Source organism: Ursus arctos, unplaced genomic scaffold (assembly GCF_023065955.2).
Source record: "Ursus arctos isolate Adak ecotype North America unplaced genomic scaffold, UrsArc2.0 scaffold_1, whole genome shotgun sequence".
NCBI lineage: Eukaryota > Metazoa > Chordata > Mammalia > Carnivora > Ursidae > Ursus > Ursus arctos.
In genome coordinates, this window is record NW_026622763.1 from 104,981,873 (window position 1) to 105,008,399 (window position 26,527).

General features: G+C 44.8%; 1 protein-coding gene across 1 annotated transcript in view; it reads right to left on the reverse strand.

Moving 5' to 3' along the window:
* IQCA1 (IQ motif containing with AAA domain 1) overlaps nucleotides 1-26,527 on the reverse strand; it is a 146,454-nt gene that overhangs the window by 43,114 nt on the left and 76,813 nt on the right. Inside the window, exons 9-13 of the mRNA XM_026491627.4 lie at nucleotides 21,173-21,248; nucleotides 15,085-15,191; nucleotides 14,813-14,914; nucleotides 7,416-7,483; nucleotides 3,792-3,874 (exon numbers count right to left, since the gene is read on the reverse strand). Of these exons, the coding sequence (XP_026347412.2) occupies nucleotides 3,792-3,874; nucleotides 7,416-7,483; nucleotides 14,813-14,914; nucleotides 15,085-15,191; nucleotides 21,173-21,248 (436 nt within the window). The remainder of the gene's footprint in view (nucleotides 1-3,791; nucleotides 3,875-7,415; nucleotides 7,484-14,812; nucleotides 14,915-15,084; nucleotides 15,192-21,172; nucleotides 21,249-26,527) is intronic.

Here is a 26,527-nt window from a genome sequence, read left to right on the forward strand (position 1 = left end):
TCTCTTCACTACGTCTGTATCTTTGGGGTAAATACCCAGTAGTGCAATGGCTGGGTCATAGGGTAGCTCAATTTTTAACTTTTTAAGGGACCTCCATACTGTTTTCCAGAGTGGTTGTACCAACTTGCATTCCCACCAACAATGTAGGAGGGATCCCCTTTCTCCACATCCTCTCCAGCAACTGTTGTTTCTTGCCTTGTCAATTTTTGCCATTCTAACTGGCATAAGGTGGTATCTTAGTGTGGTTTTGATTTGAATTTCCCTGATGGCTAATGATTTTGAACATTTTTTCATGTGTCTATTAGCCATTTGTATGTCTTCACTGGAAAAGTGTCTGTTCATATCTTCTGCCCGTTTTATGATTTATTTGTTTCTCGTGTATTGAGTTTGAGAAGTTCTTTGTAGATCTTGGATACCAGTCTTTTATCTGTAGTGTCATTTGCAAATATATTCTCCCATTCCGTGGGCTGCTCATATTCTTTCTTTTTGATAGAAACATTGCATGGGCTTTGATCTTGGATGTTTCCATTGCTTAATTTTATGTGAGGTAGAACTTCTCTACTTTTAGAAGAAAGTTTGGCACGGGGCAGCTTTTTAAATGTCATAGAGCCCCCTCTTCTGTTGTTTCCAGATAAATCAGAAGCAGGGTGGTGTGCGTTTTTTGAGGTGGCCAAGCCCCTCGCAGTTTCGGCTGCAGTTGCTGCCCGGTCCACTGCGCCTCCTCCTGAATGCCTGTGGGTTATTTTGGCGTTCCTCTGCTCTGTGTCCCCAGTGGCTTGTACTTTGGGGTGTGAGGGGCACCTCGTCATTTAGTTTGTAAATGTTGTCCGCTGGTTTCTGTTTTCGCTCTCTGGCTGCTCTGCCTGCTTTTACGTGGGGGTTTGGGACGATCCACTGCCATCTTTCAAGCTAAGGATTTTAACTGGGAAAAAATAAGGAAAACATGGAAAAGCCCATGTGGCAGTTTGACTGATTTTGTTAGACCGAGTCATTTTCTTCTCATTTTTTTTTCTTTCAAACTTCTTATGCAAATTCTAGTTCGTTAACTTGCAGCGCAATATCGGTTTCTGGAGTAGAATTCAGTGATTCCTCACTTACGTACAACACCCAGTGCTCGTCCCAAGTGCCTTCCTTAATCCCCTCCCCCATCTAGCTCTCCCCCACCCACCTCCCTCCAGCAACCCTCCATTTGTTCTGTATGTTAAAGAGTCTCGTATGGTTTGTTTCTCTCTTTTTCCCTTTTCCCCTGCTTCCATATGTTCATCTGTTCTGTTTCTTAAATTCCACATATGAGTGAAATCATACAGTATTTTTCTTTCTCTGACTGACTTATTTCGCTTAGCACAATACTAACTCCATTCACATCGTTGCAAATGGCAGGATTTCATTCTGTTCGATGGCTGAATAACATCCCACTGTATATACACCACGTCTTTGTCCATTCATCAGTCAATGGAACTTGGGCTCTTTCCATAGCTTGGTTAATGTCGATAAGGCTGCTATAAACATCAGGGTGTATGTACCCCTTCAAATCTGTATTTTTGTAGCCTTTGGGTAAATACCTAGTAGTACAATTGCTGGGTCATAGGGTAGCTCTATTTGTAACTTTTAGAGGAAGCCCCATACTGTTTTCCAGAGTGGCTGCCCCAGTTTGCCTTCCCACCAACAGTACAAGAGGCTTTCCCTTTCTCCACATCCTCACCAACATCTGTTGTTTCTTGTGTTGTTAGTTTTAGCCATTCTGATAGGTGTGAGGTGGGATCGCATCATGGCTGTGATTTGCATTTCCCTGATGATGAGTGATGTTGAACATCTTTTCATGTGTCTGTTGGCCATCTGCATGTCTTCTTTGGAGACAGGTCTATTCATTAGACTGGGTCGTTTTCACCTGAGGTCTGACTGTGTTCACTTTGGCCTTAAGTGTCATAAAGGTGCTGTCTGGAAACCGAAAGATCATTGCGAAGTCCAAGATGGGTAAGACATCAAACAGAAGATGAGAAATATGACCATTAATTTATTTTTGGAGACTCCACCTTGTGCCAGGCACTGTCTAAACACTAGAAATTCAGTGATGAACAAAAACACTGGATGTCAAAGGAAAATACGGAAGGAGAAGGAGAAGTCAGGGATTCCCAGCCACAAGGAAAGGGACAGTGTTCTGTTAACAATGTCATGTTTTCATATGCACAGAATTAACAGAGCAAACTCAAGGGAGTCCAGGAGAGAACCCTTTGGTAATTGAACAAGAAACACATAAAATACATAGAAACCCAATATATAGTCCAGTATATGTCCTGGTAAAATTCTTATACTGTTAGGAAATACGAATGCTCCCCCAGGCCCTCAAGAAGGAACTGTGGCTTTATTTCAAAGGCATTAAAGTAATCATTTTTTGATCAAAGGGAAATGTCAACCTTCATGTTCCTACAGGCCAAAATTAGGTCAATGTGTAATATAATACAATGAAAACGAGAGATTCCATGTTTCTACACTGATACCACAACAATTTAAAAAGAGGGTGGGAAGGACATTTCTTTCTAGAAAAATGGCACCTACTAAATATAGAAGGGATGATAGAAAGAGAACACCCCCATTTTGCACCTGCCCTAGCAGTAACTGATACGGGCAAAAATCACTGGTGGAGGATAAAAACTTTAAGCCAGCTGGGAACAACATCTCCAGAGCCTCGAAGAATCCCCCTCACCCCAGATTATTCATTAACTAGGAAGGGGAGAGTGAAGCTTAACTGTGGAGAAATCTGGGGAACAGCACTTTGGCCAGTGATGAAACTTAACATCCCCAGTGACGGGACACACGTGCCCCCAACATGAAGCACTGAGAAGGACATACTATCAGCTCCATGGTCTGCTTGCCAGAAACATTTAACCCGAATCAAGCCATGAGGAAACCATCAAACCATTTCTGTCGAAGGACAGTCTGTGAAACAGCTCAGACTCTGACAATGTCAATGGCGTGAAAGATGCCGGGTTGGAAGTTCTAGATTAAAGGCGTGAAAGGCGACTAAACAGGTATGAGCACCACGGTCACGGTCCTTGATTGGCTTTCGGATTCAGAAAGACAAAAATGTATAAAGGACATTATTAGGACAATTAGGGGAGTTGATTACCTATTAGGTATTAAGTAATAGCATTGCAGTAATGCCAAGATGTCTGAGGGCGATTATCCTTCTGTGGTTATGCGGGAGAATGTTCTGGTTCATGGCAGATGCGAGAAAGCGAACATTAAACCTGCCCTAGGGTGCTGGGATTATGAAAAATTTTAAGCTTTAAGTGTGTTTTCAGGTCATCATGTTGTTTTTTTAAAAATTAAGAGAAAACATTCAGTGGGCCCAGTGATAGCAAATGTCCCCCGTCCTTCCTTCCAGTTACATCTGTGGTGGCCCCTTCTGGAAGGAATTCTTCCCGTAAGAACTGTGTGTTGTTCAAGTTCCAGGTGCTGTTCCCCTGGGGCATTTTGTTTAAACCTGAAAGTATGAACAAGTCTTCATTTCCTCAGCTTAGCTTATGCCAGACGGAATGCCCCAAGGAGAGTTGGTAGTAGGCTCAAAAACCTGCCTCTACCACATTCGGGGAGAAAGCTGGACCTGGGGGTTCATGGCGCAGAATGAATTCAAATCCATTCAGTCCAACAAAAATCTACTACAAACCACTACGGGCCAGGTTTTGGTTTGGACAAACATGCAAATGAAACATATTTCCAGCTGTTGGGACCTCAAAACCCAAGGGGCGACATATACGGCACATACGCGTGTTAATTTTGGTGTACCTTACCGATGTAATCGGAGAGGTTAACTTTCAGAGCCTGGATCAGCAACCCTTCTTCCACCAGTTCCTTATACAGAGACTCAATGGTCCTGGTGATAAAGCAGACCGGCTATTCCGTGAGCAGACACATAAAACCAGCATTTCTGTTAATCACCACATATGCAGAGAACTTTCACCAGATCTATTTCTAAGCGCATTTGTATCTATGCAAATAAGTTGATTTTTGGAAGCGTTTCTACAATTTGGGGACAGTCTAGGCTTTAAAAACAATACTTTTGCTCATCCATGTGTACATCTGACGTTTCCCATTAATAAGAATTATATCCATGGGCATCTGAGACCAGCCACAGCTCCTGCAGTCTGCCCTTTCATTAGTCCTTGTGATGGCACAGATATGAATTAGAAATTGACCAATAAAAGTAGCGCAATGGGCCCACAATTATATATTCAGTTAGCATCTGCAAGTCGTAGTAGATCATTAATCCTTCGCAGAATTGATGTTTCCTTTTAACCCAATAGCATAATAGTTTAGAAGAAATATCTATAAAGAACCAAGGCTTATAGGGGAACTCATTCTACTACGAAAGACAAAATGTCTAATGCAGTGACTGTGATGATTTTTTTAGGAGAATGTTATACTTTTCCATAGTGTTTACAGATATTAAAACCACTCCCCAAGGGGGGCTTGGGCATATAGCCAGCACACTGGTAATTTATATTCATTGAGGAAAAACTCAAGACAGTATCCTACTTAATGAATGAAACTCCTAGTGAAATTAACTGGGGCTTGGCTTGTAGGAATTTAGATAGGTCAAGCTCAGGTATTGAGTTTAATCCTTTGAGATGTTTTGTTTACTTCCTTTTCATTTCTAGGGGCCTTATGCTTTAGTTCTACCCTAGTCTTTCTTTAGAATGAAGGATTGTAAATATAACTACATTTAACCAGTTCTTTGTTCTACGATCCAGGTTAGTACGATCAAAAATATCAGTTATATTTAAGCCAAATACCATTGGGATAAATGTTAATTCAATGACCCCAGTCTTTGATTGACTAGAATTTTATTCTTTCAAATATATTTAAAATAGTGTTTAAATTAAAATAGCATTTAAGATTCTGCCACGAATTACGAAGGTTTTAATTGTAATGGGATTTGGGATAACAATATCTGACCTGCAAGGAAGTACCAAATATAGGTTTTTAACTAGAACACTGATTCAATATAAACATAGAATAGATGCATAAAATATTAACGTAAAATTGAAGATTCTCTAAAACAATCAAAACAAAATATATTAAGAAGCCTGGAACACAAGCCTATATTTGGATCTTTCCAGTGAAACGAGCTTCTGTTAAGGAATCAAACATTTTCAACTTTCAAACTACCTTCATGTGATAGAAGTACTGGTGTCAGGTTGATGTTAACTTGATGAGACAAACGACGTTGTCTTACTAGGCATGAGCCCTAGTCTAGAGACATAGGGTCTCCAAAATTGAAATGAAAAGTCTTCCAGGAATGAGACAGCCAGCTGTTTCTGTGCTTTTGGGCATAAAAGTGAAGAAAATAATCCTGGTCTCTCCTCGTTCTGCTATAGAATCGCCCGCGGCTCACTTACGACGGTCCGTCTGTGCAGAGGCCCGGGCGAGAACATACTCAGTGTCTAATGGCTCTGTTCACCAGCCCCGTGTGTGTGGTCTACCTTGTTTAAGCTGCATTTTACTTGGCAAACCCATCCTTACAGGCATGAGAAGGTGAATGAATGATTTTAATTTCGTGATTGGGTCATATTGGTAGATTTGATTTTAGCTCTGGTTTGTGTCTGGATAAGGCACTTTGCATAAACTTCTTCACCTGCAAGACTGTACTTGGTTTTGGGACTAATGTAAGAGCAAAGGAGAAAAGTGGGTTTTACAAGCTACTAAAAGACACCTGTGGCCTGTGGCACTATGTGCATGCGTGGGCTGAACCCCCGTCTAGAGAAGGCACCGTGATGCCCCTTGGGTCCCCAGGAGCCATCAGTGTTGGTGCCTGGAGGGATCGGTGCCCCAGAAACTGGGCACCTGACTTTCAGGATGCTGACCAAGCCACTCTTAGGCAGCAGTCAGCCACAGCGTCTTAACCTCGAACCTGTCCCCAAATGATGGAGCCTCAAGTGAGGAGAGCTGCCCCTACAGGTGCCCTGTAGGAGCCTTTCCTCTCTAGAGCCAAAGCCCACATGCCCTTCTGGCTGTCTCTCCAGAGGCTGCCTGCCAGGCTCCAGGCACATGCACTAGCCCTGGAGCACTCTTATCTCCTATTTCCTTCTGGATGGTTCTAAGCTGGCTTCCTTCCTCGTGGATCTGCTCTCAAGCAGAGTCTGGGAATGTATCCCTGGTAGCCAGGGGATGACTAGGAAACTCTCCCACACAGGGGAGCAATCCGTGGTATCCATTAACAAAATCCATGGGAAGAACAGTAGACCTTCAGAATGATTTCTGACATTCACTTGTGAGGGACTGCATCTTATTTTATTTTTGCTTACTTATTTAACTGCAGTATAATTGACATTCAATATCCTATTGGTTTCAGAAGTGTATCGTAGTGATTCAATATTTTTATACGTTACAAACTGATCCCCGTAAGTCTAGTTATTAGACTGGCACAATACAAAGTTATTACAATATTATTGACTATATTCCCTATGCTGTATATTACATCCTCATGACCTACTTATTTTATAAGACGTTTGTACCTCTTGATCCCCTTCCCCTCTTTCACCTGTCCCCCAGGCCTCCCCCAGCTGGTGACCACTAGCTTGTTTCCTGCGCCTGTTTTTTAGATTCCACTACATTCCTTGAAAATATCTGAAAACCTAGGTCCTATTTATTTCCAATGTCAAAGCACTGAAGGGCCATTTCAGCTTAAAAAATGAGCACTTAAAATGACTCAAGAGTATCAAATTTGGCCAGTGGAGCTCAAGGCAATGGAAACACCCCTCGATGAGGCAAAACTCCATCCTTCCCTTCAACGAGCATTTGTGAAGTGCCTCAGTGGGCCGGGCCCAGGATGGGGCAGAAACTGGGAACAGTCTCTGTCCTTGAGGAGTGTCAGTACTCCCTCAAAAGTTGGATCAGGATGCCATTTCTTGAACAATTTCTTAACCCCCCAAATTTTGGGGTGCCTGGGTGGCACAGTCAGTTAAGCATCCAACTCTTGATTTCTGCTCAGGTCATGATCTCGGGGTCATGGGATCGAGCCCCGGGTTAGGCTCCTCTCTTGGCATGGAGTCTGCTCGGGAGTCTCTCTCTCCCCCTCTGCCCCTCCCTGTGCTTTTGCACTCCCTCTCTTTCTCTCAAATAAATAAATAAAATCTTAAAAAAAAAGAACCCTATAAATTTTAAAACTTAAAAAAGTTGCACGATCTCAGAGGCCCTCTGGCATCCATCCTTCGGTGTACATCTTTGCAGGCTAGGAGGCCACTCTATACGGGACTGCAGAGTGGCCCCAGCACTTCCAGGGTGGAGGAGGTATGGTGGGCAGAGAGGGGTGCCTTTCCCGGCTGGGGCCACGGACTTTTGTTGTGACCTACCCTCTGCTCGGGAGTGGGGAGGGGGTCCCTCAATGGGCAGTACAAGGGTAGAGCACACCTCACCTGTCAGCTGTCAGATCTTTGTCCTTCTTCCCTCTTTTCCCTTTTCTGCCTTTCTTCCCTTTCTTTTTCTGGAAAAAACAGAAATAGCCAACAATTTAATAAAAACAAGTGAGCAAATTAGCTCTAGAACTTTGGTAGGGCAGCTCTTTTTGGTAGTGGTGGCAGGGAACGGGATGGGAACGTCTATTGTGGCACAATAGACGTGTGGTTGCCACATTTTCCTGGACGGAGGGCTTGGCCTGGGAAATCGCAGGTTGCTTATGTGGGCATGTCCCTGGGTGGGTAGACAGTGAGGTCGCCCCTGCGAAGCCTGCACAGGGCCTGACTGCCAACAGGCACCGAGCATTCTGGCTCTCTTCTTGGGGGCTCTCATCTACAAAGGCCGAGAGCGCTGCGTGCCCAGGCCATCGAGTTGTGCTGGTCTATGACACCGAATCTCATGCCCTGTTAGCATCTGGCCCCGGATCTGGATCCTAGAGGGCTCTGCATTCTGATCACTGTGACAGCTGGAGGGAAGTGCTGGGAATACGATCTTTCAAAACAGTGCTGATCGTGTCACTCCTCTGTTCAAAGCATCCACTGGTACCTCCCCATTGCCCACAGGATGAAGTTAAAGTTCACCCGCATGGCGGATGGAGTTCTCCCAGCCTGGCCCTCTTCCTTTCCTGGCTCGTCTTCTTTCTCAGACTTCCTCGGGCCCCCCATGCTCCCCACCACACAGACTGACTATCCGGTACTTTCTTACTGTCTCAGCATCTTTCATTCCTCCACGTCCACGTCCTTATTCATTCATTATTTTTATTGCTGTATAATTTATGCTCAGTGAGTACACCCATGTCCAGGCTGATTGACTTTCGCATTTAATTTCTACATATAACCATATAAACACTGGCCGGTTCAACATCTACAACATGACCTATCGCTCATGCTGCTTTCCAGTCTGCGGGTAGCCACTCCCCTGACCTAACCGTGACTTCACACTGCTGTTGCTGTACACGGAACTGTGCAATGGAAACTCCCTGTATCCGGTTCTTTCAGCTGATATGATGATTGCAAGATTCACTTATGTGGTTGCTCATAGCGATACTTCATGATTTTCAGGTTTTTACACATTAAATTTTTATTTTGAGAAAATGGTAGATTCACATACAATCATAAGAAATAATAGAGAGATCCTGAGTAACTTTTACCAGGTTTCTCTCAATGGTAACATCTTACAGAACTATCTTACAAGGTCACAACCAAGACACTGGTATTGACGCTGGCACAGTCAAGATACAGAACATTTCTGTCTCCGCCAGGATCCCTCAGGTACTGCTCTACAGCGGCAGAACCTCAGAGAGAGTTCTCTTAGGCACGCCGTTATAGATGGAGTACTGCTCTATAGCCCTTTCCTGACCCACTCACTTCCCTCCCACGGGCACCCCACCTTTAACCCCTGGAAACCACAAATCTGTCTTCCGTTTTTGTAATTTTGTCCTTTTGAGAAAGTTGTATCCACAAAATCACAGAGTATGCATCTTTTTGCTTTTCACTCGTTATCATTCTCAGGAAATTTGGCCAGGTCATTGTATGTATTAGTGGCTGTTCTTTTTTATTGTTGTTTTCAGCTTTGAGTTATTATGAATGAAGGTGCCATGAATTCAGTTTTGAGTTATTATGAATCAAGGTGCCATGAATTCAGTTTTGAGTTATTATGAATTAAGGGCTGTGTGTGTGTGTGTGTAAACGCGTGCGTGTGAGTCTTTCTTTCTCTGGGATAAATGCCCGTGAGTACAATTGCTGGGGTGGATAGTAGTTGCATAGTTGGTTTGCAAAGAAAGTGCCAAGCTGCTTTTCAGAGTGCCAATACCATTCCACATTCCCACCAGTAACGTACGAGTGATCTAGTTTCTTCCCACCCTCTCCGGCCATTGGTGTTGCCACCCTAATGAGTGTGGGGTGATTTCTCACTGTGACTTTAATTTGCATCTCCCTCATGGCTAGTGGCATCTCTTCCTGGGCTCATTTGCCCTCTGTACAGCCACACCAGCGAAATGCCTCCTTGGGTCTTTTGCCCATTTTCTAATGGATTGTTTTTTAACTGCTGAGTTTTGAGAGTTCTTTGTATGCTTTATGTTACTAGCTCTTCCTCAGATATGTGGTTTGCAAATATTTTCTCCTAGTCTGTAGTTTGTCTTCTCATGTTCTCAGTAGAATCCTCCCTGGAGGAGAAGTTTCTAATTTTGATCAAGTCCAAATTTCCTTTTATGAATTCTGCTTTTGATGTGTACTCTAAGAACTCTGCCTAGCCTTAGATCCCAAAGATGGTCTCCTGTATTTTAATAACAATTTTATAGTTGCACATTTTCCTTTTAAGTGCGTGATCCAGTTTGAATTCATTCTTGTACAATGTATGAGACTTAAGTAAAGGTTCATTTTTCTGTCTGTGGATATCTAATTGTTCCAGCACCATGTACTGTAAAGGTTATTCTTCCTTGAATTTTTGTACCTTTGTCAAAAATCAGTCAGGAATATTCGTGTTGGCCTATTTCACGGTTGTGCGCTCTCTTCTTTGGATCTATGCCTCTACCCCTCTACCGATAGTTAAGTTTAATTCTATCATCTCCATATTTGTTTTCTAATTGTGTAATCTGTTCTTTTTCCTTTTCCTTTCCTGTATTCTTTCTAATCAAGTATTTTTTATTTTCTCACTTTATGTTCACTATTACTTTTTGTTACCCATTTTAGTATCATTTAAAGAATTACAAAATATATTACTAACTTATTACCTTAAGCTAGCACTTTATGGTGTCCAGAACAACACAATAACCTTACAAGTCCACTTACCCTTACCTACCTTATCGGTTGCTATTGTCATATATTTTATTTCTACATGTTATAAATACCTAAGACTTTGTCATTACTGTTGCCTTAAAAAACAGAATATTCTAAAGTTGTCTTTTATATTTTCAATAGCTGATCATTCTGTCTTACACTTCTTTGTTTTTACTTGGGATCAACTGCCTTTAGCCCGAAACATATCCTTTTAGTATTTTCATATTGTGGATCTGCTGCTGCTAAGTTCTCTCAGATTTTGTTTGTCTGGGAACCTCTCTATTTCATTCCATTTTGAAGGATATTTTCACTGGGTCTGGAGTTCAAGGTTGGCAGTTAATTCTTTCCAATCTCTAAAGACGCCGTGCATTGCCTTTTGGCGCCATAGTTTCTCTTGAGAAAGTCAGCAGTAATTCTTATTCTTATTTTTGTTTCCTTGAAGGAAAAAAAATTTTTTTAAAGCCTAGTAAGATTTTGCCTTTTATCTTTGACTTTTAACATTCTGACTATGATGTGTTGAGATGTGATTTTCTTTGTGTTCATCCTACTCAGACCTCACTAAGGCTTCTGAATTTGTGGCTTCATGTCTTTCATCTGATTGGGAAAATTCATGGACATTACTTTTTCATATATTGCTTCTTTCCCATTCTCCTTCTTTTTTGGGGGGATTCCAACTACACACATAGTGCAACTATTGACCATGTCTCAAATGTCTCTTGTTCTCCATTCTGTTCTTTATATTCTTCTTCTTTTTATGCTTCGGTTTAGATTTCCTACTGGCTGGTCTTTAAGCTCTAACTGTCTTCTGCTATGTCCATGCTATTGTTAAACCAGTTCAAGGAGTTCTTAATTTCTGCTACTGCCATTTTCAGTTGTAGAATGTTCATTTGTTTCTTTCAAAAGTAGATTCTCAATTTATTTTTAAATATGGCATTCCTCGCTCTCCTACTTATATATGCTAGCACTCTGGGGAATGCAAAAAATAGAGTCAGCCAAGGATTTTATCCTCATGGAGCTTCTTAGCTTCTCCAGACACTCCTATATCCTTAAAATTTCTGTGATTACAACAGGAGAGGAACTTAGGAAACAAAGGGCTTCTGAGAGGTAGGACCTCACCCAGTGATGTCATCACGGGGAAACAGCACATCCAGAGTGATCCGGTCCTACAGATGTGGGAACTTGCTTTTGCCAGTACAGAAGCTTTGTCTGTCTTGTTCTCTTCTGTACTCTGAAGGCCTTGAAATACACCTGGCATATAGTGCTCAATAAATACTTATTGAATGAAAAAAATTAATAAAGATGGTCTGTCCCTGCAGCCTAATTTTGGATCTACAAATAACAGGAGAAGGTGGGACAGACTGTTATGTAAGTTGATGAATTTAGAATGAGACCTACAATTGCTAAGAGAATCAGACCCTGTAGACTTCTATCTTACAGAAAAATCAACATGAAACTATAATAACTCATCAGGAGGTTGCTTGGTGAATATGGAATCAGCAAGGGAGGTGGCTGGATGCTGTGATTGCTGCTGACATCTTGGGGCACATATTTAGCTTATAGGGATCAATCTGTATGGGAGCTAGTTTTGACTAATTTATTTGATAATATGTATTGAGGACTTGCCTTGTGCCAGAAAAGGTTACAATGGTGAACAAGCCAAAAAGACAATCATATAGTTCCTGCACTTACAGTCCTTCAGTAGATTCGGGAAGGAAGATACCAACAAAATGATCTCACTAGTAAATATAACATTAAAGCTCTGATAAAGCACCAGGAAGACCTAGTACACAGTACCAAGTGTATGCAGAGAAAGCAGACCTACTATGGATGGCTCAGAATGCTTCCTTAAGGAAGAAAGGCTTGGACTGAGACCTAAGAGATGAGTAGGAGTTAACAAGGCTAGGGACTGGGGGCATGGGAGTAAAGATAATTCTTGAGAGAGAACAGCATGTGCAAAGGCCCTGTGGTGGGAGGGCATACAGTGGGTTTGGGAGACAAAGAGGAAGGTCGGGGTGCTGAAGTGCAGCTGGGAAGGGAGAGTGGGTGAAGAGCTTGGGGAAGAGGGCACTGGCCAGGTCAGACATGGCCTTGTAAGCCTGGCTGAAGACTGTCATCTTTATTCTTAAAATGTCATCGAACAGGTTCAGCATGGAGTGGTAAGATCAGATTTATATTTTGAAAGGAAGATTCAGGCTGCTGTATAGTCTCTGATCAAGTCACTTTCTTTGAATGATGACGGATTAATACTGCCTAACTCTATTCCTCTGAGTCCTTTTTCTTCTTCTTTTCTATGTACGAAGTTGACTATTCCCCTGCTGCTAATGGTCTTCCTGAGGATGGAATTTGGTATAGTTAATTAAGTTTCAGCTAACGAAACTAAAACCACATCCAATTTATGTCTCCAAAGTTTACACCTAAGCCATTGGATTGGAATTTGGGGCACTCAAAACTCCGTAGTTACACAATTACCATCAATCTATTGGGATACCCTGAGCACACCCACTGCATGTTAAACCAGATTAATTCCAAGAGGGAAATTCACAGCAGCCCCTCCCTGTGCCATATCACGAGTCATGACATGGAAAGGGCACACACCAGATTTCAAGGAATGAGAGGGGGCAGGCATGTGAGAGGGTGAGGAAGCCCAGTCTGATGTTGGGCCTGCACAATGAAACTTGCTGGATAAAAGGAGAAAGCCTATTTTCAGCCAGAGCGGTACAGCCACTTCCTGCCTTCATTTCCCACTTTGCTTGGCTTGAATTCCATGTTTGATCATCAAAAACATCGCTTTTTCATGCAGATGTGCAGGACATCAATAGAGTCAATGTCATCATCAATTAGTCGTTCCCCCCCCCCTCCCGGGTGAGAGAATAACTACAGACAACCCTCGTTAGGCTTCAGGTGTGTACCCTCAAGGAGGGCTATGAAGGCTATTCAGGTGTCGAACAGAAAAGTCAGAGTTAAACTATGAAACTGTAGGCTGTAAAATCAAGACAAAATGGATCGGGACAGTGTCATCCTAAAGGGACTGGCTGAACTAGACGCTTTTGCAGCTGGATGCATGAAAAGTGCTAAGAGAGTACGTGGATTGCAAGAAGGGTTGATCAGCCATGGAACCCTGAGAAAGCCATCAAAGGAGCAAAGGTTGCTTATCCACCTGCTGACACTGTTGGGGTGGTGGTGGGGGGGAGTCTGGCCTCTCCCTGGAGGATTCTGGCCTCAGTGGCTGGGCTGGCTCTGGAATGAAAGTGGAAGTAGGGGCCTAGGTTAGAAAAAAGCCCATTCTTTCCTCCTGTGTGTCTCCTTTGCTCCCATGTGACTACCACATACACAACACTTCTGACACCAGATGTGTGTGTGGGTTTCCCACACCAAGCAGCCCTGGGTGTCCTGCAATTTGACTCCATTCTGATACTGTCTACTTAGAAATAGCATCAGATCCCACAGGTTGAGGGCTCTGTCCCACATGACTGCTCCCCCACCCCCCCGTGTCAGACGCCAATCACAAGTCTGTGTTGTCACCTGTGCTTCCAACCTACTGGTTATAAATCTGAGGTTCCATGACCCCTTCCTTGCGTTCAATTACTTTGTTATAGTGGTTCACAGAACTGAGGGAAACACTTCACGTTTTCCAGTTTATTAAAGGATGTGTTAAGGGTACAGACCAACAGACAGACCAAGTGGTACTTAGGGCGAGTTCTGGGAGGGTACCGAGCACAGAAGCTTCCGTCCCTGTGGAGCAGGGGTGGTCACCCTCCTGGTTCATGTGTGTGTTCACCCTCCTGACATTCTTGGGATTTCACGGAGGCTTCTTCACACAGGCACAATCAATTATTAACTCCTTTTCAAGCCCTTCTCCCCTCCTAGAGGATGGGGGGGGGGTAGGGCTGAAAATTCTAAGCTTGTAATCATGGCTTGGTCTTCCTGGTGACGGGCCCCTAGGCAAGGGCCATCCAGGATCCCACCCAGAGTTGTCTCATTAGAACAAACGTGCTCCAAGTACTCTCATGACTTAAGGATTCACAAGGGTTTTAGGAGCTCTGTGCCAGGAACTGGAGGCAAAGACCTATATATATTTTCTATTATCTCCCAGGGCCCAGTAAATGAACTTTGAATATGAGGATTTAACTGGCTACTCCCAAACACCGTGAGATGGATTGGCAATTTAAAATTCAACTCATCTGATCCCCTGCTCACAAAGAACTTGCTCATTGCCACTGGCCGCCGTTCCAGATCTTCCTACAGGGAGACAGGGGCAGGCATTCCAGGCGCCTCACTGGCTCCCCTGATGGTCCTCATCCTATCTTGGCTTGGCTAGCGGGAATTCCGCGCATCTGTGGGGGGCGGGCAGGTTACTCTCAGACTGTTGAATGGACCCCATTTATGAGCCCACGTCCCTGAGAGCTACATGGTGGAACAAGGCAAATCCCCCCAAGGAAGGCGTCTCCCTGCGCAGCAGCTTGGGCCTGGCTGGGGTGCAGGGAGCACCCCGGACTCCGCACCGGGCGCCTGGATGGTGTTCCTGCTCGTGACTCAAATTTGCATCCGCATCATCCCTCCCATGCTCGTTTGCTACTCACCTTTTTACCTCCTTTCTTCTTTGCTTCTTTGACCGGATACTCCTTTTCTCTGTCCACAGCCAGTTTCAGATTTTTCAGCTCTTGTCGCATGAGCTCATCCACCTGGGCAAGTACAAAACACACCACTTTTGAGTGACTTTTTGTGCCTTGTGTTTTCTTTGTGAAGTTCAAAAATGGCTTCAACTCAGGGTCGGCCATGGGTGGGAAATTGTGAGGAAGCCCAATGGCGGCCGCCGATGACTTGTCTTGGTGCAGTGTAAGTGCCGTGTTACCTGCACTCTGATCTCCGACTCCAGTTCCTTCCGTTTCTCCTGTTTGATCAGTTCCAGGTCATAGTCCTGGGGGAAATTCCACGACTCGTCTTTATTCTTCCACAGGTCTGTGGTCCGGGAGGATCAAGAAAAGGAAAATGAACTTTTTTTTCAACATGAAGATGAACAAAAACAGTTACTGCAATATAAAACGCAGGTCTAATTTTCTGTTCTATTGTGTGGAATACAAGTTTGAATAAAATAATCAAGAGATTAGTGATGGCAGAGTGATGAGACTCATGTGTTTTTTTCTCCCAACTTCCCAAAGGGGAAAAATGTGCTTGTATAATATCTAAAAAAATGAAGACGAAAACTGCTAATGTGAAAACATAAAATAAAAAGTGTGATGCAAGTGGTAGTATTCTAATGACTATAACCATGTAAAAAACAATACATTAATTGTGGGATTATATAATTAGACAAATATGGGATGACTATTTTTGTAATATGTTTTATATTACTTTCATTGTTCAGATGATTCACTGAAAGATTCACTGAAAGACTTTATTGCTAGCTGAACCCACCAGTGATTGACCCCAGCCCCTTGTTAAAAGACAAGCTCGAACATACAAGCACCCATGGCTTTCCCCTGGTATATATATATATTTTAAATTCCTTTTTGGATGTGTTTGAAATCATACATGTTTAACATTTCCCTTTTGCCTGGCCCTGGCAGTGAAGAGGATGGTTAGAGAAATGTGCCCTTAGGGGAAATAAGGATAATTTTGTATCACTGGAAAAAATTGAACTAAAACTCATTTCTCAGAGGGGGAATTCCAAATGTGTGCCGAGGTACAGATCAGTGGGAAGTGGGGTGGTGTCCTATGGAAAATGAGACTCGACAGTCTGGGAAATGAGCTCTTTTCCCAGAATCTGTGTTCAGAATGTGATGGAAACTTTCCAGAACTCCACCTGCAAACACCACCCAGCTCGGCTACTTCATTGGGAGCTCATCCTTAGGTCAATGATGCCCTTTAACTTGGGGGAGGCAACGGAGGGCTATGGGGACCAGGCAGAGGCGCCCCCACAACTGTCCACTGATGGCTACCACTTGGGAAGAAGGGGGACTGTGCGGGGCTGGATGGCAGTGACCATGTGAATGAATGGACAGAGGTTTCTCAACCATGGCCTTCCTTACAGGCATAGCAGGGGGATCCTGAGACTGGCCAGGAGTGTGTCCCCCTGACGCAGCTAACTGAGAAGGGAGGGACAGTCACAGTCACAGACAGAAACATACTTCTGGGGGCTGTGAAGAGCAAGGGGTGTCAACCATGAAGACTGAGTGTGGAGAAGGTGCCTGGAGAGACACTGGGGCAAACAAATGAGAAGGGAGGGTCAAATCTGCAAATCAGTCCCAGGGGTCTGAGGTCAGCAAAAGAGACCAGAGACGAAAGAAGGGACGAGATGCGGTGTGACCCAGGAAAAGCCGCAGATCCTGGAGAGATGGACAGCATAGCAAGGAGATTCTGATGCATGACTCAAAGCTGGCCAATGGGCAAAAAAAAAATTGCCGAAGGGCCTTGGCCATCTGATGCCTGCCCTGGGGACACGGCCCATGGTTGGGGTCAGGTGGAACCGCCGTCCTACTGCTCATCGGCTGTTGGATCTTATGGTTTTCATCCTTCTGATTGACAATTCCTACTTCCTTTTTTTTTTTTTTAAAGATTTTATTTATTTATTTGACACAGAGAGAGAGACAGCCAGAAAGAGAGGGAACACAAGCAGGGGGAGAGGGAGAGGAAGAAGCAGGCTCCCAGCGGAGGAGCCCGATGTGGGGCTCAATGTGGGGCTCGATGTGGGGCTCGATGTGGGGCTCGATCCCAGAACACCGGGATCACGCCCTGAGCCAAAGGCAGACGCTTAACGACTGAGCCACCCAGGAGCCCCTGGGGAAAACTTTAAAATGTATGGATACTACGATGCTGTTTTCTTACGTGTTTGAAATTGTAAGCTCTCCCCCTTGAAAATACTATGAAGGGTTTAAACCTGTTAAAACGTACTACTGACCACTAATTCTTGTTTAACAGATGCCCCCCTTACACGATCGTTAATCTCCCACAGCAAAGCTCACCTGCTTTTATGAAGATATTTTAAAGTAAAACAGCTTTGTTGTGGCGAGGAAGCTACTTTGCTTTCTCACTAGACAGACTCGCTAAATCTGGAAGCGGTGAATTTCCTAAAGAAAGGGACGCAGAATATTGAACAGGAAGGAACACCAGGCGATTATTCATGTAAAAGCCGTGGCACCTCGTAACAAATTCTCATTCCGGAGTTGTAACTGTCTCACGAATAAAGCGGTGCTCAGTGGCCTTTGCTGAGTTCACCTCTACCGCCCTTTGAATGGTCCTGGTTTTGCGCGGAAATTTTGCTTTTCTCATGACACTTCTGCACAGGGCACCTCTCAATCCCTTCAAGAATTTCATGGACATTTACAAATGCAGGAAGCTTTTCAGGGCCCTCAAAGCACAACAACTGCCCCACGAGCTTTCATCCCCAGAGAGTGAAAAGCTGGCCGGGGCAGTTTCTCACGTAGGGGGGTGATTAAAATGCTAATGTCTTATTTGAAAAGGAAAACCTTTGATTTTTGAGAAAAGAATTCTAAGATGAAGACATTTAATTTCTTTAAATGACCAGAGACCTGGCAGATAACACAGGAAACGCCACAACCCAGTGAGGAAAATGGCCCTTCACGCTTCCTGCTCCCAAGTGACCACTGCTCGGGTTTTTTAAAAAAATTTTTTTTTAGCCTTAATGGAAACAGATATTCTACAAACAGCGTAATGGAAACATATTACACAAACGGTGTGGAAAGTCTCAAGAGACTTCCCGAGCAGGTCAGCAGGTCGCAAGCCTTGGCTTCCCGCGGGAACATCCGATTTCCCCCCAAGTTAATTTTTGCTTTTATCAAAATAATACACTCACATTGTATTAGACCAAGTCGGAGAATATGGAAAGGATTATAACAAAAAACTCTAATTCTGCCTTTCAGAGAAATTGCCCAATGGCATTCATTTCTGTATTCATTCATTCTTTTAAAATTGAGTGGAATAGTTTCAGATTTATCTGCAAATCTGATTTATTCATAAGTTTAGGGGCGCCTGGGTGGCTCAGTCGTTGGGTGTCTGCCTTCGGCTCAGGGTGTGATCCCAGAGTCCTGGGGTAGAGCCCCACATCAGGCTCCTCTGCTGGAAGCCTGCTTCTTCCTCTCCCACTGCCCCTGCTTGTGTTCCCTCTCTCGCTGGCTGTCTCTCTCTGTCAAATAAATAAATAAATAAAATCTTTTTAAAAAAGAATAAGTTTAATTCATGAATTGGTGGAGCCTGGTTATGGGGAGGTGCTGCTCTCAGAGTGGGCAGACAGTGGGGAGCCCTGCCGTCTGGGACCTGACGTCCCCTGTGGGGAGGCAGGGACACCCACATCTCCAGTCAGATGGAGGTAGGTAAAGGAGGGTGGGCACAGGTGTGAGGCTGGAGACCCTACAAGGGTCTCGGGGAAGGCCTGCAGGGACCAGCATTCCAGGCAAGGGGAACGGACAGCACCAGGTCCCTGAGGTGGGAGTGACTGGCTTGCTGGCGTAAGAGCACAGAGCCCACGAGAGGCAGGTGTGAGGTGGGTGTGAGGCGGGTGTGAGGCGGGTGTGAGGTGAGTGTGAGGTGGTCTAGCTTCCCGAGAGCTCTTCGAGCTGTGTTGCTGTTGTTATATGCTTCTTGTGTGGTCGCACTGCTACTCTGTGATGTATGAGTTTGCGACAGGAGCCCCTGACTTCCTGTTATGGCGGAGGAGGGCTTTGCTGTCTCTCACCTTCCTGTCTTTCCCCTTATTCTCTCCTGACAGTTATTTCTGAGGAGAAGGGAGCCAGGCCTTCCACAGGCTGAGGGAAGCTGTTGCCTGAGGGAGGACTTCAGCAGAACACGAACTGGCCCATGACCTGATGTGTTCGAAGGTGCAAACAATGATCTTGGAGGCTGGTGACAGATGTGTAGAATATGAAGCTATGAGGGTGTCTGTAAAGACCAAAAGAAATGTGGCACAAGGTAGCATGTGAACGAGGGGCAGCTCCTGTTGTAGACACACCTGAGTTCAGTGGCATCCGTGGCATGCCGGTGACCCTGCCGTGTGATGCGTGCGGTTCCTAGCCGGGCCTTGGATGTTGTTGCTACCAGTCTAATTTGCACAAGGCACTCAACTTATGCCCCTGTCCCCATCCCATCCACTTCCACCACACTCCATGTGCTGTAGGTTGATGGTACGTGCCATCTTTGTATCTCCACGGTAGCCTTGCACATCGGACACCGTGGTTGTTGAATGAATACATAAGGGAGTGAATGTGTCTGATAGTGATTGCTCTGCACTGGCTTGCAGTGATTTGAGGGCACCTGCACCCCAATGTTTAGAGCAGCAATGTCCACAATAGCCAAACTATGGAAAGAGCCCAGATGTCCCTCGACAGATGAATGGAGAAAGATGTGGTGTATATACAATGGAATATTACTCAGCCATCAAAAAGAATGAGATCTTGCCATTTGTAACAGTGTGGTTGGAACTGGAGGGTATTATGCTGAGCAAAATAAGTCAGTCAGAGAAAGACAAATACCATATGATCTCACTCATATGTGGAATTTAAGAAACAAAACAGATGAACATAGGGGAAGGGAGGGAAAAATAAAATAAGATGAAACCAGAGAGGGAGACAAACCATAAGAGACTCTTCACCATAGGAAACAAACTGAGGGCTGCTGGAGGGGAGGAGGGTGGGGGTGGGGTCACCGGGTGACGGGCATTAAGGGGGGGCGTGTGATGGCATGAGCACTGGGTGTTGTATGCAGCTGATGAATCACTGAAATCTATCCCTGAAATTAATAATACACTGTATGCTAAGTAGCCTGAATTTAAAGAAAATGTTAAACAACAAAGACTCGACTTCTCGAACTTGAGCAGCAGCAGGTGTTCTAACAGCACCTGCCCACAGAGGGGTCGTGGTGTTACTGCTCCCGGTTGTCGGGAAGACGAGTGAGATGAGCATAGCAAATCAAAGGCTTGCGTGCCTTGGGCGTCTAAAAACATGAGGTTACTGCTTTGACCTCCTTCCTCCCCAGTTAAAGCAGCTGCCAAATCCTGCTGATGTCCCCTGTCCCCCGGGCCTCACCCTCGTTCGGCATCGCGTGCAGGGTGGCACCCTCGCCACTAGTGGAAAGTGAGAGAATTTCGGGTGGTGCACGGACATTTTTATTTTATACAACTAGTGTCTTAAACCTGAAATGACGTTGATATTGCTGCTGGGCGTGAGGCTCAATGTATCGGGGTAAAAACCATGAGTCAAGGAAAATTTTGTTAAGTATAAATAGTACCAGGGCTGTCCAGATAAGACCAGAGTTAGGGAAGAAGCCCACACAAGACCGACGTTTGGAAATACTCCACACCCTTACTGCATTTTTTAGCAATTACCAAAGAGCACCGATGACCGGGGTCATCGTGGCCGGTCTTTCTGTGTTGGGATTCATCCTGAGGATGGAGTGGAGCCAAAGGAGCTGGATAATTGCTCCAGTAAATTGTAATAGAAACGTCTGAGAGACCAATTCCTACACGTGCAGCTCCCCTCGGATTCTAGCTACTATGCTAATTATGCCAAACAATGGACAAAAGAATTATGTGTCGGTCTGCGGGCACCTGTCTTGGTCTGACAGGATTAAAACATGTTATTGTACATCTGGTATTGATTTTCTTAATTTAAACAACCCAGGACAATCCCTTTCATTCCCAGCGAGAGAATGTTCAGCTGAAGTCCCACGGGTTCGAAAACAGAACGGAGGTTTAGATTGTGTTCTCGTACTATTGATATCCGGCTCTTTGACCGATCCTCTGCCTTTAGGCGACGCAAAGGAATTGTAAAATCGAGACGGACAGAAAGCCCGGGCTATGAGCTGCATGTTTTCAGCCTCTCCCGACTGAGCGCCGAATTCGTCCCCACACAGCCGGGTGCCAGGGCCAGGGGTCATGCTGGCCGGACCGGGAAACTCCCCAGTTGCCCCGCGTATTCTCCTAAACCAACCTTTGTACACGTTATTTCCTTCCTCCATCGTGGGAAGGAAAACACTCGGTGACATTTTCCAGCCCTCATCTTCTTCCTGTTAAAGAAGAAGGACATGTCTGTTAATTACAGGGCTACTTTGTCCGGACTAGACAGTACAAGGCGCACGCATCCTGATGACTGGATTATGGGAAGGCCCACAGGCTTTTTGCTGGTTTATGAGTGAAGGTCCAGCCCCTTGCCCACCCACCTGGGCAGTTTCCTTGCTGGCCAGTCTGAGCAGGGAGTGTTGTGTCCACCAATCAGGGCATGGATGGTTCTAGAAACTTAGCTCTGCCTGCAGGCTCGCTGAGGTGCCCCTGTTTCAGTCACCTCTCCCAGAGTACCCCAGGCCTGAGTGCCGTCTGATGTTCTGGTTCCTTCTTTGCTCTGGAAGCTGATCCCAGCCCGAGTCCTCCTGCCACCCTCCAACAGCTTGTGGGGACATCAAGCTGGCTGCAAAGTAAGAAAAGGCTGGAGGTGCCATCTTCTTTCTCATCAGAATTCCATTTTCCCATCTTCTTTTGTGTAAAATTCCTCTTTGGTCTGAGGCCAATGTGTCCTCTTCCATGAAGCCATTCTTTCTGTACTGGGATCTTTCTGTGAAAAAGACTCTCTCCGTACTGTGTAGGATTTGCTTATGCTTCCTGGCACCCACTTCTCTGGCTCAGCAGACCTCGGGAAGGGAGGCTGTGCTGTGACCTGATGGGGGAGTCCCAAAGCCTGGTCAATGAGAGTCCGAGAATCCCAGCACAGGACCACCTGGGATCCTTCACATGAACCGGCATGTGGCAAAGTACTAATAGGGCCACCTCTGTTACATTTTTAAAGTGCAGGCATTTGGCAAATACCTCTGAACATATAGGTTCAAGTGTCAGATTGGTCACTCAGTGGCTTTCAGATAATCCGATTGGTCCCTTAGGGTCTGCGTCCTCGGGGTGGGGGGGGGTGACTGTGATTTGGAAGAGGCTGATTATTTCCCACTCAACTAGCAGTGAAATTATACTCCAATTCTAGATGCAGAAGTGAAAATCGGCTCAGGAGCTCTCATTACTATTAACTATAATAAAAAAAAATGAACGAAAAACTGTGATAGCCCGTGGCAAAAAAAAATTAAGCCTCTCCTATTTTCAAGCTGGCATTAAGAATGTCATTTTACTTTTCGGCTCACACTTTTCTCTCAATTCCACTGAGATTAAGAATCAAAGTCACTCATGCCTTTTCGGGAATTAGAAAATGCTGTTCCTTTCTGGAAGTGTTGGTTTTTGAGCGTTTCAGAAGGAAACTTGAAGAAAACACACGCCCTTTTCTCAGAGGAACGCATTTTCACGTAGAAGTTTACATACAATTTCAGGGAGTCTATCTTCGGGGTCTCTGTTTCCTGGATTAAGGGCTTCTGTCTCCTCCGGAGCTCGGCAGCTCCTCACTTCCTTCTATCTTCCTCTCTCGCTGCCTTTCAGCGGGCACAGGGGACGCTCGATACGGACATTCCCACGATGACGACCTTATTCCGGACAGCAGCCTCTGGAAATTCACAACACTCACTTCTCCATCTTTGTGAAACAGGACAAAACTTCGGTTGAAAGCCCCTAAAATAATACAAGAACGTGGCTCAGTGGTTCAGTATGGAGCACCTCCCTGGGCCAGGCACGGGGTCACGGAAAGGCTGGGGGGCACCGCAGACAAACAGAAGCTTTTAAAGCTAATGGTCCTGTATCTGGGTGCCAGGCTCTTCCCAGGATTTAGCACGAAGTTGGGTGAATATAGAGAAGACTCTTTAGTATTCACATGATCATGTGCTCAGGACAGATAAAATCCATTTAAAATAGTTCCAAATGGTTTAACATATGGCTTGAAAAATAACAAAGAGAAAGGAGTTGTAAGGATGGATTGCATAGCGCTCCTTTTCTGGCTCCTAAAGCCAACGTGAGGTCCACACGGCTGACTTGTCAGGCAAATGGCGTAACTTTGGTGCTGAAAGCACATTTGCAAAGATGGCTATTGGCTTGCAGAGATGTGCCCCTCATGCTAGCATTCCCCTCTATCACATGTTCTTGACAGGGGATCTCCTTACCTGCAATCCTTAACACTTTGAGAGATGGTTGGCAAACCAAAGATCCAACAGAAAGATAATTCTTTTACTGCTGAATTTTGAGAAATCTTTATAGATTCTAGATGCAAATATTTTCTCCCAGTTCCTAGCTTGTCTTTTCATCCTCTTCACAGAGCAGAAGTTTTTTATTGTGATGAAGTGCAATTTATCAATCGTTCCTTCTACGGATACTTTTGGTGTCCAGTGTAAGAACTGTTTGCTTAGCCCTAGATCCTGAAGATTCCCCCCCTCTTTTTACCTAAAGATTTTACGGTTTTACATGTGAGTCCATGATCCACGTTGAGTTAATTTTTGTATAAGGTACAAGATAGACATTCTTTTTCTTGTCTAGGGGATGAAAAGATTAATTCTTGGAAGCCCATCTTGAAGCTGTTTATGGTGCTTGTATGTTTTCCCTGTGCTAGCTCCGGTGAAGAGGAAAACCCCTAGACGGATCTCTTTGCTTCTGTCCTTCCGCATCTCAGGATAGAGGGTCTCTGGATGGGTTCAGATACGAAACTGAAAACTTTCATGCTTTCACTGTTAAATTGTTTGCAAAGTTTTTTGATGAAATAGTCAAATGAATGTAAGATTACCAGCCAGGGTTATTTTATTTTATTTTATTTTATTTTATTTATTTATTTTTTTAGAGAGTGAGCACACGCACGCGAGCAGGGTTGGGGGGTGGAGAGGGGCAGCAGGAGACCAAGAGAGCGGATCTTAAGCAGACTTCCCGCTGAGCGCAGGGCCCGAATCGGGGCTCGATCTCATGACCCTGAGATCATGACCTGAGCTGAAATCAAGAGTCAGACGCCCAACTGAGACACCCAGGTGCCCCCTACAGTTATTTTATTTTAAAATGTTGTGCACAATTAGAGAGACCCTCTCTTTTCTCATGCTGCCAGCCCCATAGTAAATTTGAAATCCAAGCAGGGACACCGAAACCTACAAGTCTTCACCCTTAAACTTCCTTCCAGTCACCTCCAGGTTCAAACGTCTCAAGACTCCACAGGGACACTCATTAATCCTCAGAGTCCTGAATAAACAGAGTGTCTAAGAGGAGCTCCCCACTGCTGTGCTAGGGTCAGGGGGTGAGATGTTTTGGGCAGGTCACTCTGAGACACATTTATGGAGATAGAGGGGAACCCAGGAAGGGGTTGAGGTGGGAGGGTAAGCAGTCATAAAAGGGTGACCGTGGGTCTCTGTGAGCTAGGGGAGGGTGTTACCCTACTGCTGACTATGAGCCCAGATCTTCATACCACCAGTTGGATGTATCTTTCCTTCTTCATTATTTTCAGAAAAAATCAACAAGGTAAACAGAACTCACTTGCTTCGATCTTGACCTTGTGAATGACGTTTGGCTTTAAACGCATCCTCCCGTGTGCATGGATACGAACTTCTGAGGTGCTCTGACCCCTGGCTCACACTTGTCCTTGGGTGGGACCTCGGCTTGCATTGACCCTGCTTCCTGTCTCATGGTGCTCCCAGCCTGGACCTGTCTCCCTGTCTTGGTCACTTCCTTACCCACAGGCCATCCCAACCATGGCCGCAAACCACAAACCTTAGACTACAACTCACGCAATGCAAGTCTGCTCAAGTCACCACCCCCAGGATGACCCTTGACTTCTCCAGAAGGTTCTCCCTCATCCATGGCTGCTCCAAGCTTTCCCGACCCCACATCATGCACCCTCCCTGGCGTCTGTCATCCCTGCTCTGAAGTTGTCCTCTGGTTCTCCGGCTCAGCGATTGCCTGGAATCCTGCCTGGAATCCATGGTCCCTGTCCAGCCTTCTGATCCACTCACCGCCAGACCCCTGTCAACAGGCCCTCTGCGGCCACTTAGGCTCACTTGTAACCATCTTGTGGACTGACGAAGCTTGTACTCATGTGATATTTTGACAAGAGTCTATTTTCCATTTATGGAGGTGAGTAGAAATATTCAAATAATCCTGTTTTTTGTTTTTAATATGAGGTCTTTCCCAAGTTTTCTGACTATATATGGACTAGAAATCGAGAAATGATGAAGTTTATAAAAATACCTGAAAGATAATCCCACAGCTACGCCGCTGTGAGACAGCGTAAGGGGTGAGTTGGTTACACAAGCTAAACTAAACTAGTTTCCTCTCTCCCCTGCCTTACCCTTTAACCAGGATGAGTAATAGATGCCTTTTTCTACAGATTAAAATACCAATTCTCATACCAAGATTTCAATAGCTTGTCTTGAGAATGTTTCTAGATGCCTTGGGATTGATTCTAGAAGAAGACTTCTAAAAGTTAATAGAAAAGATAATCTGACCTCAAAGATGAGTAGCAATAGAATGTAAATATATCAATTTCATTAGAGATTACCATTTATGATCACATTGTCTCTGTGTGGACCTGCACTTTTCACGAATAAATTCAGTTCCAAGTAACTCTGAAGGATGTTGCCTTTCATTTGCAACTACTTCGTAAGTGCTGATGTCCTCAAACTTTGATTTCTGTCCCAACTGTTCATCATTACATGACTCTTTAATAGCTAGTTAATAAAATACCTTCACTCAACAAAGACCAGATTGCATAGCTGGTAATTTCAAATTTTTTATGGAACAAGCTTCATTAACAGTGAATTTTTAATTACCAAGTGTCAAACTCCCTAATGCATATTTAGAGGAAGAGAATGCTTAGAATAAAATTGAAATTCTTCCAGTTGTCCTTATTCTTTGGCACAGCTTCAAAATTATCTTGCAGAGTGAGGGGAGGGTTTTAAAAATTAACTATCAACTAAGCTCTCTTCTTATTTTTTTCTGCAACAAGTTAGAAGTTTTGGGGCACAAGCAGAGCAGTAGGGGAACAGGTGGCCTCGTGGGTTGGGTTCCCTGGAAACACTCAGATGGAGGCCGTGATTTACTGGGAACACCACTCACAGGGATGGAGGGAGAGAAGCAGCACTGGGCAGAGAAGCTGGTGCCACTGAGCTGTGATGCAATTGGATGTGAGCTGTCAGCTGACCCCACAGGGAGCCCAGGAGCTAGGAGAACCCTTCAGAGATGTCCCAAGGAGGGGGTTGGGTCTTTGTACCCAAACATGGCTATCCCTGGATACAGCTGCCTGGGGTGGGTGGTGGGACTTTGCATGGAGCAGCTCCTTTAGACCCAGAACAATTCCTGGGGAGGAATTAGGTGAGGGGTCAGCACAACACACCGGGTAGCTGGGGACGGAGGTGGACTGGGTTGTGCCCAGAGTGATCAGTAAGGGGTCTCTCTT